This window comes from Crassostrea angulata, chromosome 4 (assembly GCF_025612915.1).
Source record: "Crassostrea angulata isolate pt1a10 chromosome 4, ASM2561291v2, whole genome shotgun sequence".
NCBI classification, from domain to species: Eukaryota; Metazoa; Mollusca; class Bivalvia; order Ostreida; family Ostreidae; genus Magallana; species Magallana angulata.
Genome location: NC_069114.1, coordinates 48,358,085 through 48,372,155, shown reverse-complemented (window position 1 = coordinate 48,372,155; position 14,071 = coordinate 48,358,085). Strand labels below are relative to the sequence as shown.

Genomic DNA, 14,071 nt, shown 5'->3' with positions numbered 1-14,071 from the left:
CTATGTCATAAAGCCGTCAATGAATGGTCATTAATTTCATCGTTTAAATGTAACTGATCATTGAAAAAGTCCAAAATATTCTCTAATTTAATTGCAGCTGTATCGGCGCGGACCTAGCGATGTAATTAGACATCGGGACGAGAGTTAGCGGGGGGACGACCGCGTCTGCGTACAGTGCTGGAACAAGATTGCAATTGGTCGCTGACTCGGCTTCTCTCTCCTCCTCCTTGTAGTGTAAATGTCGGCCGACTCAATTCCTATAAATCTCAGTTTTACTTCAAACTTTTCTTATTTTCTAAAAACGATCTTATCAACAAAAATGTATTCAAGATAACATTTTGGCCAAAATATTGTTCTGCAAAAGTGTTTCAGAAGGACAGTGCTTTGGAACAAATTTAACTCGAAATTTCGCAACGTTAACCTATACTGAAAAAATAACATTTCCGGGGAAATATTTGTATCAAAATTGATATGATAAGTATTGTTATGGCTTGAAGACGTTTGTTGGATTGACACGGTTTATGATGTTTTCACGCCTCTGTGTGGCTTAATTTACCTTTTGGGTGTAGAACCAGCAGACGACACGCTCCACCGCCCTGTCAGTCAAATGCTCGTCAGCGCGTGAGCCTCGACTTGGGCAGAACCTATTACTATTAGGTGAACAGTATACAAATCTCACCTTATTAAACGAAATGAAGAGTCAGTGACAAGCAATGCAGTTTTAATTAATGTGTGTAATTAACGATCTATTTCAAAGGAACAGAAAATTTCGAAGGACCTACAAATTCTGTGTAAAGAAAAGAAAATACAAAAAATCAAATCCAATGAAAAACATGTCCGCACCTCCTCGCGTGGATTCAGCGGAAAGCATCCGGGACCAGTACGAAGCACTGCGGAAGCTGGCCATGGTGCAGGTGGGACCCCCGAGGAACCCAAATAAACCATTCACCTCTTTCAGTATTTCCGACATTCTCGGAGGAAATAATAACAATGCAAACCGGAGACACCAGGCTCAAAGAAATCTCAACAACAACAACAACGTGAGGAGCATTGTGAGGCCCTGGGACTCGAGACACAGTCCTGGGAGGGACAGTGAGTGCTCCTCAGACGAGGAGGAGATCAATGTTGAGGACGACGAGCCCTCCCTGCCCCTCCTCCAGAACGATTCGCCCCTAGACGCTCTCATGAAGATGGCCAACAAAACCTTCGAAGGTCTAGAAACAGCGGAGACTGCAGGTAGGGTCCAGTTTGCTTTGACCGGGGTTTTATCAGTAGTTTTCCTCGTTTTGGATCAATATTTATTTCTGATATTGTTTTTATTTTTAAATGTTTGAAAAATCACGAAAAACAAGAAACAAGCACTGTAACAACAACTTCTAAGAAATGATAAATGCTTAAAATAATTATTATAACTTCCATCTTAGTCATTTCCCTTTCTATAACAAAATCAAAGGAAAATATCTAGAGTTTCAGTATCAGGAAAAAATTATGAAATTAATAGTTTTGAAATTATTGATTACAAAGCAAATTCATTAAATCTCGTCAAAACCCTTTATTATTTGATTTTATGTTCCATGAGATATCTTCTAACGCGTTTTATGTGTAAAATTACACTCACTAAATAGGTCTTTATACTCGTTTTGTTTAATTATTTTGTACTGTCTTCTTTGAATTAACATGTTGCGTCAACCACGATTCTATATTAAAAACAAAATAAGTTTTCCAAATGATGAAAAATATTCTTTGACGATTGTAGACCTATTTTAGTATTAATATTTCCCTCTAAAAGTACAATGTGTGGTATTTAATTTTTAATATTAACAAAAAATAAGAAAAAATTCGTAATCATTTTAATTCATTGTTTTTCTAATTAGATTGACGTACAAACGTTTAATTTTTATGACATTAAGTCATCAAAGAAAGGATTAAGATATCTTAATATCAGAAGAACGTTTCGAAAGATTATCGGGATTAAAAGAAACAACATTTATTGCCCGAGTTTTAGTCGGTTTTTTTCTTTTGAAGGATGGATTTAAAATAAAAATTTTATGGCGTAAAAATTAATTTTCCAAAGTCATAAATTTAAATTTTTCATCGGCAAAATATTCAAACTATTTGATGCAAAGGTGTTGTTAATATGTCATTACGTAACAGACACGGGTTCTCGCATGTATCAATTGCTTTTCTTTAAAAGCCAGGGGGCAGTTCGTTTAAAGTCATGTCCTACATAATCAATTTATCCCATCTTTACAACCGTATCAAAGAAGGCTAAATTGGCGAGAAAATGATTTATGAAAGTGAAAAAGACGTTCTACAAAGAATGTGTCCGGGTCTGAAACTGTTCTCCTTTGAGAAGAATTCTTGTAACATGATGTTTGATAGGATTCCGGCGAGAACAAACTTGTGGCTCCCAGCTGGGCATTGGTCAGCTCACATCAGAAAAAAAGCGCAATTAGGCGTAAAAGTGGTCTAGCTTCAGCTTGTCTCATTACAAATGAGATTGGGTCCGAGGCGAGAAGACCCATTACCAATATTACCACCCCTGTCACTTAAGTTATCGGCCGCCGTCCGATGTCCGACGTCTTCTTTATAACGAACATGTCCCCCACATTCCCTCGGAATCAATGCTAATGATGACCCAAAACACTCGATTTTAACAGGAGCTGTGACTTTTACATTACTCTAGAATTGTTATCTTTTTAATGAAAAAAATGTAAATATTTGCTAAATATTCCTGATTAAACCACGATGAGACATGCTTTAATACAAATTTAGGTCAACTAGCCAAAATTAAAAAGCTGTAGATATATTAATCATACATAGTGGATTATGTGCTTAACAAAATTGTATTTAGACTACTTATTCATTTCTATAATGTTCTCCAAAATATTGATAATAATTTTCAGGATGTTAAATCATAATTACGGATGTAAAATATGTTTGCATAATCAACAGAAATGCTTCGTAAAATTTGATCAAATATTTTTTTTAAAAAATAACGCAATCTTTATTCACCTTACACAGCTTCTTCGCAATTAATCATACATTTGCTAGTTATTTCAATTTATATTTTTTCCCGCATTTTCTACATTTTTAAATATGTTTTTGAATTACTAGTTTGATGAAGTTATTGTTTGGTACATTAAATAAATCAACACCTCCTCCAATAATTAGTATACCCAGTTAGTACTGTACTTTTAGCTCTCGGGCATACACATTATTTCAAAGTTTACATTTTTACAATAATTTTTACATGCATAATAAGATATATTATCAAATTTGAAAGTTTAACCTTTATACCTTAGATTACGCATTTTTTCTTAGTACATATCTAGTAAAATTTTGCACATCTTTATAGATGATTAAATAAGACTTAAGATAGAAGTTATTGCCGAGTTGTATATTTTTCTACAGTTTTGGAAACTATTATAGTACATTTGTGTTTAAAATTTAAAAGAATAAATGACTGCTTTGAAAATTCTAATCACGAGTTGCGGGATGAATGAAATTTTTTAGAAATCAACGTGCTAAAAATCAGCAAATATAACTGTTAGATCAGGTCGCAAAATCAGATTGAGAAATCTGCCTGCAAATGGTGTTGATTAATTATTTAAAATAGGAAAAAGATGAAGAAATCGGATTAAACCGCATCAAAAACCGCGGGCTGATCCCGATCACAGGGTTTGTTGACCCGTCCAGTGGCTCTCAAGGTGTATCTGATGATGAAAAATTAAAAATTGAGCACCTCTGTCTTTAATGGGGGCCCCCAACGTAACAGATCTCCATCGCTAATTAGTCTCTACCGTGTTCAGGGATTTAGGGGGAAATCCTCGATTCCTTTGTCTCTGGTTTTCCCTTCCAAGATTATAGGAAAGTTAATTAGAAGGATCGGCTGGGATGCAATGCAGAGAAATTACACAAAATACTAACCAGCATCTTTATTCTGGTCCAAAATATTTTTGGGGTCAGAATTTTTAATGTGAATTTTTTTTAGAGGCGTAGGTGTACTTTTAGATGCTATTAGTGAAGAATGGACAAAAAATCCAATAAAACGACTTGAATGCCTAATTTACGTTTTAGACTCTCACATCAAAAGTGAAAATGCATGTTTATACTGCCTAGCGGGCCCATCTGTATTATCTTATGAAAATTAATTTTTCAGAAAATGACCCCATTTTGACCCCTGTCGGGCTAAATGGTTCCGTGCATTAATATCTATATAGCTACTCTCAATATATCTATTTTTAAACATAAATGCATTTGCAACTGCATTTTGCTGCATGAAGAAGCATTACAATGTAAAATAAACACAGACATAATGTTGTTTGCTAGTAATTGAAAAAAGTTTGCCATGCGTTTCACGTGTTGATATTATTTTAATTTATGAATAATGAGCCCTGTCACATTAAAATCAATCAAAGGGGATTTTTGCAGCAGTTGACAAGGGTTAAAGAATAATAAATATTTATATAAGATAATGAGATTGTAGAAAATTAATTATCAGAACACAGCTTTTTATAAAACTCACACGTGAAAAATGACAGGTCGGTTTTTAAAATTAATAACGGCCCGTCGTCGATACGTTAAGCATGTGATTCATGAATGAACCCCATCATAAAAACCTACACATTATTGAGACTAGTAAATTTATTACTCAATATTCCATTTAATGATTTGGTTATAACACGAAGATTTATGCTCATTACAAAAATGTTAAAAGAGTTCAAATTTTTAAATGAATAATACCCCCCCCCCCAAAACAAAATAAATAAATAAATAAGAAGAAAAGAAAACTGAATATTGAAACAATACTGATTCTGATGTTGTCTGTCATTGGACTGATCCTTTTGTGTGGTTCTAATTGGTTTTCTAGCAAATCTTGGTCCTTTTGTTTTTGCTTTCTTCTAATGTCGTCCCGTTTCGGGCGTTTTCTTCATCATCATCATCATCATGACTTCTACCATCGTCATCATCATCAACATCGCTATTGTTAACACCACTCATCCGATAACTGTTTATGATGCACATGGCTGTTTTAGCGAATTACCACAACATAAAGTATGCAATTCAGAAACTCCCGCAGAACCTTTCCTCCAATCTAAACAAAACTACAGTCCAGAGACTTACAGTTTAATCTTGTTTGTGTCTGTTGACATTTTTATTGAAATCTATTCAGAACGCCATTGTGTTTCTTCGTTAAAGATCATTACACAATAAATATTGCGTAAATAATATTTCAGATTGCCTCGCCATGTTTTGTTTGGGTTGTTCATTCGGGTGACTTTTATGGTCATTTTATATAAAAACGAGTCAATTATCTATCCCTCAGTGGCGGATATTTGTAATTTTAACCAAATGCTGCTTCTTCTTTCAATTTAGTCTGTCACACTGCATATTTCATTATTTTCCACACAATGTATAACGACCAATTAACAATTTTATTGCTCTACAATGTAGCCAAACTGCTTTCTGTATAGCTCTTGAGCTGGGTTGTTTTTCTTCTGAGTTTTTATTTTGAAATAAAACGTTTTAGTGTTGGTTTCGCAGACAAGTTTTTATGTTCGACAAACGACATTATATCAGAAAAACCCCGGCCGCAGACTCTACACTCTTCTCGTTATCAAACATACATAAAATTTTTGTGATCATAGATATACATTTTAGAGCTCAAAATTGAAAGGAAGAAGATCATAAAACTATGATTGCTGCTCCCGTAAATGTCGGCAACCCCTAGTCATCATTTCATCTGGGTCTTCAAGCCGCTTTATGACGTCACGAAACACAAAGAACTACCCGCTCCAAGTTGGGGTAATAATATTCATATTGCTGTCACAGCGACACTTTATACATTTAATATACCAACACTCTGTCTTTTTACGACAAATAAATAGCCCAATTAACGAAACATATACCCGGTTTTATGACCGAATGCTATATATTTAGTACGGGAAACTGTTTTATGCCTTCGCGAGGTCTGCTTACAGATTTCTTGGGCTAAAGCTTAGTCTTTGATTTCGAGGAAGTTTTGTATTGTGTGCAGTAAATTGAAATGGCGAAGATGACTTTTATCCTTTGATTACTGGCATGACAGAAAGTTGTGAAGACTACATATTTCACTTTTGTATTGTATTTCGGACAAAACGCTTAAAAAATCAAAATAATGTTTGCACGCGAAAGAAAGTGTTACGCCAATTGCAAACCAATCAAAGAGTTTCTTTCCTGCTCCAAACTTCGGCGAGCGATTGATGGTTCAGGCTAGTTAAAATACTGCAACATAGGTTTTTCCGTCTAGTGCCTCCGTGTTAAAACCATTAATGCACATCCGTAAAATTACACACCCTGCTCCCTTTGAAGACGATACAAGTTGTACGATTTTTTCTGCTTCTTTTCATTTTCCGCACGTAATTAACCTCTCAAACGGACACCTGATCGCATTAAACTTCGTCCAAACGAAACCAGCCTTCTCTATTATCATACATACATTACTTAGGGAAAATCGAGCAAACCTATAATTGACTGAAATCCATAAAGGAAAATGACTTCGGCCAATCGTAGATCAGTCGTAGATCAGTCGCAATCGCACAGTTTGCTATGAGAGATGGTTAGCCAAAATGAATGCTTCTTTATAAATTCTTAAACGTTGATTTTATCGCAGCCTGTTGAGGGTAAAATAAGTTGAGAACGAGGGTAATTTGAGTTTGGGATATTGGATATTTTATATTATGACGCTTTTTTATCAATGAATCTCGGTGTTTACCTTATTCATTCTGGATTTTAATCGAAGATTTACGATTTTACTCCCAACATTGCTACTTGTGTGATCAGGTCGCGGTAGATCCACCCGCTCAAGCATTCTATGGGGACCAGAAACTTTCAAGCCTAAATCACACAGATAAAATGTAAAGTAGACAAGGAAATTTAACTTTAAATCGAACAGAAATGTAATTTATTTTTAACGAGGCCGACGGATAGAGGCTTATTCCTGTATATATCAGTCCGTGTGACAACTAACTAACTAGACTTCATTTGCCATCGTATTTAACAGTGTCTTAATCAGGATGTCTGCACATTGCGAACTTTTATCTGATTCTGTTGATCGTGTAGGCATCTATTACTGACATTAATTAGCCAATGCCGTTGCTATCTAGAAAACACTTCACCCGTTGCAGTTCGAAAATCTATAGGTTTCTCTACTGGGGCCGAACAGTATTTGTTTGATTTGCAGTTCTCGCCCCTTGATAGCTTCATTAAGGTTGAACATTAATTACCGCTTGTATGATCAATGTCAGAAGATTCTTGAAGGAAATGGTTTACATACCACTGTGATGGGCAAGACAGAGAGGATTTTGGGGGGTTTGAATGACAGACCTATTAAAGATCGAGACTTGTTGGGTCAGAACCGACCTTTGTGATTTGGTTCATTACTGAGGGGTTTCGATAGTAAAATGTCTATCTAGGGAATAGTAATTCCTCGGAGAATAGTAATTATTTAAAATCTCTCTCTCTCTTTCTCTCTCTCTCTCTCTCTCTCTCTCTCTCTCTCTCTCTCTCTCTCAAGATTGCACATACATTTTTAAAAAAAATAATTTTCAAAAAGATGACACAGATATGATGGTAATGAAGATTATTTCATATTTTTGGCCTGTGGACCCCTGTTTGTATAAGCCCCTGGCCGACATCAGGATGACTGCTTATCGGTGAGGCCGGCGCGACTTCTGACACCAAGCTAACTACCTGATCTGTTGAACCCGTGTAAAAATCGTAAAACATGACATCACTCGGATATCTCACTTTTCATCGTCTAATGCTTCCTGCGGCTTTTATTTGTTTTTCGTCTGTAATTTCTTTTTTCATTTTTTTTTCAAATTAAATTAGACAATCGACAATATTGTCTATTTTTGTTATTTGCCCTTTTTAACTGTCTATTTTGTAATGATATTTTTAAATCTGAATGATTCTTGAAAATTTAATCCAAATAATTCTTTTTTTGTTATAGTTTTTGTGCAATAGAACAAATAAGATATTATACGGCAAACTTAAAAATTGCAAGACAACATAGTGAAGTTTTAATCCGGCATTTCAGTTTAGCCGCTTCTTCAGTTGTCAACATTTATCAAAATAAAATGTCTGTTCACTGAGTTATTTAACAACCTTAACAAGAAATATGAATTTTAAATAGGAAATTAAACAATAAATCTTGTTGCTTTTCAAGATCAAAGGAAACCGCTCTGTACACAACAAATAAAATAATAGGCATGCTTTGAAGATCCACAGACTTTGTAGAAAACTACAAGTAAATGCTTTGAGGGGGAGAAAAATCATGAAGTAAAAATTTATAAAATTGCATCAACATTTGATAACACACAAAAAGATTTTTATGTAATAAAATAGATAAACCTATGTTGCTGGTAAAATTGCCGATCTTCTGATCTATCATGGACCGATTACATCGTATTTAAACGGCATACAAAGTGACAGTATTTTGGTTTAAACATTTCTATATGTTTAGGTCATTACTGGGCGATGGTGATAAATTACGAGAACGATTCTTATTGGCAGCCGATCTGGTCTAATCATCGTAACAAACGAGCTTCCCGTCAATCAAGCCAGCCTAACCGGTAAACTATCACAAATATTTACACCGGCCAGTTACTGACAGTAACACAGCGGTCAGGCGCTCGACCCTCCCCCCACAAAGCCGCGGTCAGCGGTAGAAAAAATCGCGCTCTCCGTAGGTAAATGCGGCTTTTTTGCACATTAAGACTTCATTGTTTAATGAGTAGCGAAGGCTTCCTGTAAATAGGCAGCGAAGGTTTCCTGTAAATAGGTATTTATTCAATTCCTACAACCAACACTAATATTTGTCATTTTCTGAATTATTTATTTTCAAATACAAGAGATAAAATGCAAAGCAAAAATAAATTAAAGTATAGTTTAAAGATTTTCTTCTTTTATTTTTTAATTATTTTACAATTCTATTCCTTTTTAAACTGCAATCTTTTCTATTTTTCTTTGATAAATTCTCTCTGGATGAGTTTCGAATGACGAATATTTCCGAAGTTAATCGAACAATTCGTCAAGTATTAAATCCTTCATTAGATTTCCACCAATCTTCGTTAATTAATCACCTTAATTAAGTGAGTTTTCAATTCCTATCCGATTGCACACAGATTGATGGGCGTACATCAGCATACGATAAGTCAGCGTCCATCACTGCAGATTGGAGAAATGACTCGTACTGGTGGTGTAACATTTAGTTGTAGAAAACCGGGGACTTTGATGTGTCAATTAGTCAGTTTTTTCTCTCGAATGTTTATCTGATTATCAATTCATTACCGCAAATTCCTGTAATAATGCTTTTGTAGAATACAAAAAAAATACACACATTAATAAAACTAAATAAATGAATTAATAATTAAATATAAATAAAATTATTTTTAACAAATCAAGTGTAGGTTTTTTAAATCAGTGGAATTATTTCCCAGCTAAAGAAAAAATAAAATTAAAGTAGGTGTCCACAATAAATATATGCAGACATTTTAATTTTTTCATTATGAATTGTACATAACAAGGACTGTGCAGAATACTTGCAATCGTTACTATTATTATTTTGCTAATGACTCATTGATAAATTTGACATTTGATTAAGAAAATAATATAATTTATTAAACTTCACATGTGTTGGGCGATTAATAAGAGTGTTCATTTCGTTTTAGACATAAATTTTGTTTTTTAAATCACTTGAGCAACTATCATATCTAGTTTCTATGCTTCTGAAGTCGAGCACCGTATGTCTTGTTATTTGACATATCCCATGAATCAAAAAAGGACTTGTTAATATTACGAAATAATTTAAGGACTACTTAATTACAATTAATGGGCCGGCGTGACTTGAAAAGCCCTCTCCATTATTAGAAAACCATCTCTCGTTATATTTACATGTCGTTAGTATGACAATCACAAGAGGAAAATCTATCCCTAGCGGGATTTAGTCTGACCCTTGGCACTCGGAACTCCTCACCATTTACATGAAAATGACATGCGGTTTGCATTTAAAACGGCCTTTCTCACTGAAGTACGAAACCGTTTAGCATGCACACAATGACAGAAATGACATTCTCAATCAAGATTCCCGACAGTTGATTAGAGACATCGTTCTATAATTTATTGCAGGATTCAAACAGTATGTAAAACATACGGCTTCCACAGCAATATATTATAAACATTCACCGCTTACACGCAGATTTGTCGTTATTTTCACCTGTTTGTTCTGTTTACATTTTATGTACCATTTCAATTTACTTAGCACAGCATCAGCGCTTCTCGTGGTCAGGGTTGCCTGAATGAAGCTGAAACTACTGGAAATATATATAAACTAAACGAAATACCTTATCGGGCGCGATTTGTGAACGGTTGACAAATAGAAGAGCTAGAACAATGGCTAATTAGAATGCACCAGGTAACAGAAAGCGGGCCCTTCTGGAGAAGCTTTCTTGTGTTTATTGGCTTTAAAATTCACTGGAGAGCGAGCTTTGATAAATAGTGACATCAAACCGGCGTTCTAATGTCAGGAATTGTGATCTTTTGAAAGCAGATCGCGTTCTCGTTAAAATCTCGCCACTGGCACGGAGAGACCTTTGGCCCGGTAGCGATCTTTTGCATAATAATGGCCGCCTTAAATCCACGGTTAGGTTGCGTATGTTTGTTGTGCATACGATAGTGTCAACCAAAGGCATATTGCATTGTTGTGCCGGTGAGGGAATAAAAATCGAAGCTCTAGCAGTGGCTAAGTAGAAGCTTGACAGATTATCGGCAGAGTGCGTTAATTTTCAATTCTATATGCAAAGCATGTGCGGCTTAGGGCATTCTCGCAACCTTGCTATCATTAAAATTGAAATATATTCCTAACGCTTCGGCAGTTTTTGTAGAGTAATATGACCAGAACAAAGAAATTTTATTCAATTTGAATACAGTAATAAACTTTTTTTAATTAATGGTGACAAAACAATATGAACGCACATGCTTATTTTCACTGGAATCTCAACAAGTTGACATGTTTATTTCCGATGCTGTTCATAATTTAATATAAAAAATACTAATAGTACAACAATTTTTGTAGTGCGCAAATCTCATTTTCGTCGTCAAATGACGTAGATTTTATCATAACTTAGGAGAAAAAAAAATCACGACTATTCTTTATATCAGAGATACTTTTTAAAGACCTCACACATCTGTTGATATCATCACTTAGGACTCTAAACCTTTGATATCCCAAGTTGCAATTATCTTCCCAAACAATGCCCAAATGTCCCAGATTTTTGAAGGTTTTGTTCCCAATTTTATATTCAAATAAAATACTTCAACACCTTCTGATTTATGAACTAATTAAAATGTCCTTCCTCTTCCCTTGAATGGAGTTCCAATCTTGTTTTTAGTCATACGAGCAAAAGCTGTCTTATCAGATGGACAGGTAGGGAACACTCGTTCCCTCAGAGTGAAATCGAGTACATTAGAGCCCCATTAAACCTGGGAAGAAGTATGAAATTTTATGACGCGTTGATCCAGACGAAGACAATCTTGGTTTACTATATATGATGTGTATTTGGTTACGTTATAAATAATTATAATCATTCTTATATCAAATTATCCCTTTTGAAACGTTCCGTAAATCCTCATTGATAATAATTCATACATCACGCTGTATCATTGTGAGACATTTGACATTAAATGGCTGACAAAAAATTGAATTTCACGCAAAAATGGACGATTTTAAGATTAACGTAAAATTTTATTATTTCTTTATTTCTTTTGCAGAAGCAAAACGAAGAGAACAAGCAGCCTTATTTGGAAAACACCAACCGCCGAAAAAACGTCGAAAATCCCGAACAGCGTTCACCAACCAACAGATCTATGAGCTGGAGAAACGTTTCTTGTATCAGAAGTACCTCACGCCGGCCGACAGGGATGAAATCGCGCAAAATCTCGGACTATCAAATGCTCAAGTGATCACATGGTTTCAAAATCGCAGGGCCAAGTTGAAACGCGATCTAGAGGAATTGAAAAATGACGTTACTGCAACACAAATTCTGAAAACTTCTTCCATAAAGGACGGTGATGAGTCCGAAAGGTCATTCACTACGGATCCCGATCCCGATGTGTCGCGGTCGGCCGATGAAGACGATTGTGAGCCCTCACCTCCAAAAGTGCAGAGGACTTCCGAAAGTGAGGCAGAAAATGCTTCGGAAAAGGACGATTGTTCGGATATTGACATGGAGATACATTCACCCTGATGTGACGGCATAAGCTGTGCTCTTAACTGGTTTCGTCCGTAAAAGGTTCAGTTTGATTTATTTACATATCCCAAAATGTGCCATCTTCTCCCAGTCTCGTATCAATTTGCTTTTCTGTTAATGTTACGGAAGGCAGCCTCCTTAGGACTGATATAGACTCTGAACCCCTGAGTGGTCCGTGGAAAGAGCTTCCATGGAGAACGAGTTCTTCCTTGGATGTCGACGGCCTGTGACTAGATTAGTGATATGTCCAGTGCATGTGTCAAACGAGTGTAGCCGACACGCCTCACCCTCGCTGCAGACTTACGAAGTTTTCATCAGATCTTTATAGCTATTGCAAGTCTTATTTGGAATCTAGAAACTGCATGCCGCTTTGTCTTAATACAGATATGTATGCAATACACTGTAAATTGTATCGCGCTATTTTCTTGCTCTGAACCCCAACCCCACAGAATGACACGAGTCAATGTTGCTACAATAGCGTGAGAGACGTAGATTTTCACTAGCGGAAGTGAGAATTCTGGTTCCGGCACGTGGTTCTGCCAGTCCAGCTAATCATGTTCCTGAATTTTTATTTGATTGTAAATGAGAAATCATGGACATATAAATATATAATTATATATGAAATATTTCTGGTCGTCTTGTTTTTACTAATGAGAAAGTCAGTCAGGTTTTAAAATCACGCATTGAATGCATAAATTTTCTTTATTAATTGATATTCAATAAACTGCGAGGTGATTTACACCAAATGCATGATTTATTGACAATATACAAGAGGTTACAATATGTGTTTAAAAATCTACATAATCTATTAACTAGATTTAGACACATTGAACTGAACGGAGCCATAAGGGAAAAGAAAACTAGTGCATTCTTCTAACTGTTACAAAAAACTAGGACATACCTAGAAATAATAAATCATAGAATGAGTGGAGCTGGTAATTTATTAATTTGATTATTAATAGATTGACACACATGCTTCAAGAAACTTACCACTTCCTTCTAAGTAAATTACTTACTGGACATCAGTGTATGCTGATAATGCGCACATTGGCCAGTCATAAAACGGCAAATGAAAGACTGAATGCAACAACATTGAACATTTTTTTCCTAAGTTTAATATTAGATGAAATTGAAAATGTATTACAACTCTTTACGAATTTGTTAAAGATTACCCAAATTTTTAAAACAATAATTTGAAAAAGCTTTATACTACCACATAAAGATAGTGATATTTTTAACTAGCTCAACATTTTATGTTTAAGGTCACGGTTTAAGATTTATGCGATGATTCAATTTTTACTCGTTTGTTTCAAATGGCACATTACATGTTAATCCTTCTTGAATATAATGAAAAGGGATGACTGGTTTGGTTTTATTTATTGAGTATAGATTACGCTACGTTTAAATATTTTAAACACATAATAATATTTTAAACAATAAAAAATAAATGACGACAAAACAAATAGTTGAATTATTCACCTAAAATTAAATTCAGTAAGTTGAATAAATATACAAAATTGAAAATAAATGACCTTTTATACTGTTTTTTATTTATTTTATATATTCATTCATTTATCTATTTATTATCTATTAATTTATTTATTATACGTTTATCTACAAGTATCTGGGGTTTTTTTTCATTCATTTATATTCATTAATAATTTTCATTTATTATTTCTACAAATGTGTTTATTATCTCTATGCGTTTTTTATCAACCAATCTTTATTTCTTTAACCAATCTTTATTTTTGGGCTTTGTATGGGTTTTTTTTTCTTGT

The 14,071-nt window shown here is 34.7% G+C and overlaps 1 protein-coding gene across 1 annotated transcript; it reads left to right on the top strand.

Annotated features, from left to right (window-relative positions):
* Positions 1-246: 246 nt before the first annotated feature.
* On the top strand, positions 247-12,921 carry LOC128182436 (transcription factor LBX1-like). The gene is made up of 2 exons (XM_052851059.1): positions 247-1,236; positions 11,815-12,921. The coding sequence occupies exons 1-2, from the start codon at positions 729-731 to the stop codon at positions 12,288-12,290; spliced, it is 984 nt and encodes a 327-aa protein (XP_052707019.1). The 5' UTR covers positions 247-728; the 3' UTR covers positions 12,291-12,921.
* The last annotated feature ends 1,150 nt before the right edge of the window (positions 12,922-14,071 follow it).

What these genes read in the sequence shown, in the direction of transcription:
- LOC128182436 (XM_052851059.1), top strand. Translation starts at nt 729, where the DNA reads ATGTGTGTAATTAACGATCTATTTCAAAGGAACAGAAAATTTCGAAGG. An exon ending in AGAAACAGCGGAGACTGCAG is followed by an intron (nt 1,237 to 11,814) that starts GTAGGGTCCAGT and finishes TTTCTTTTGCAG; the next exon opens with AAGCAAAACGAAGAGAACAA.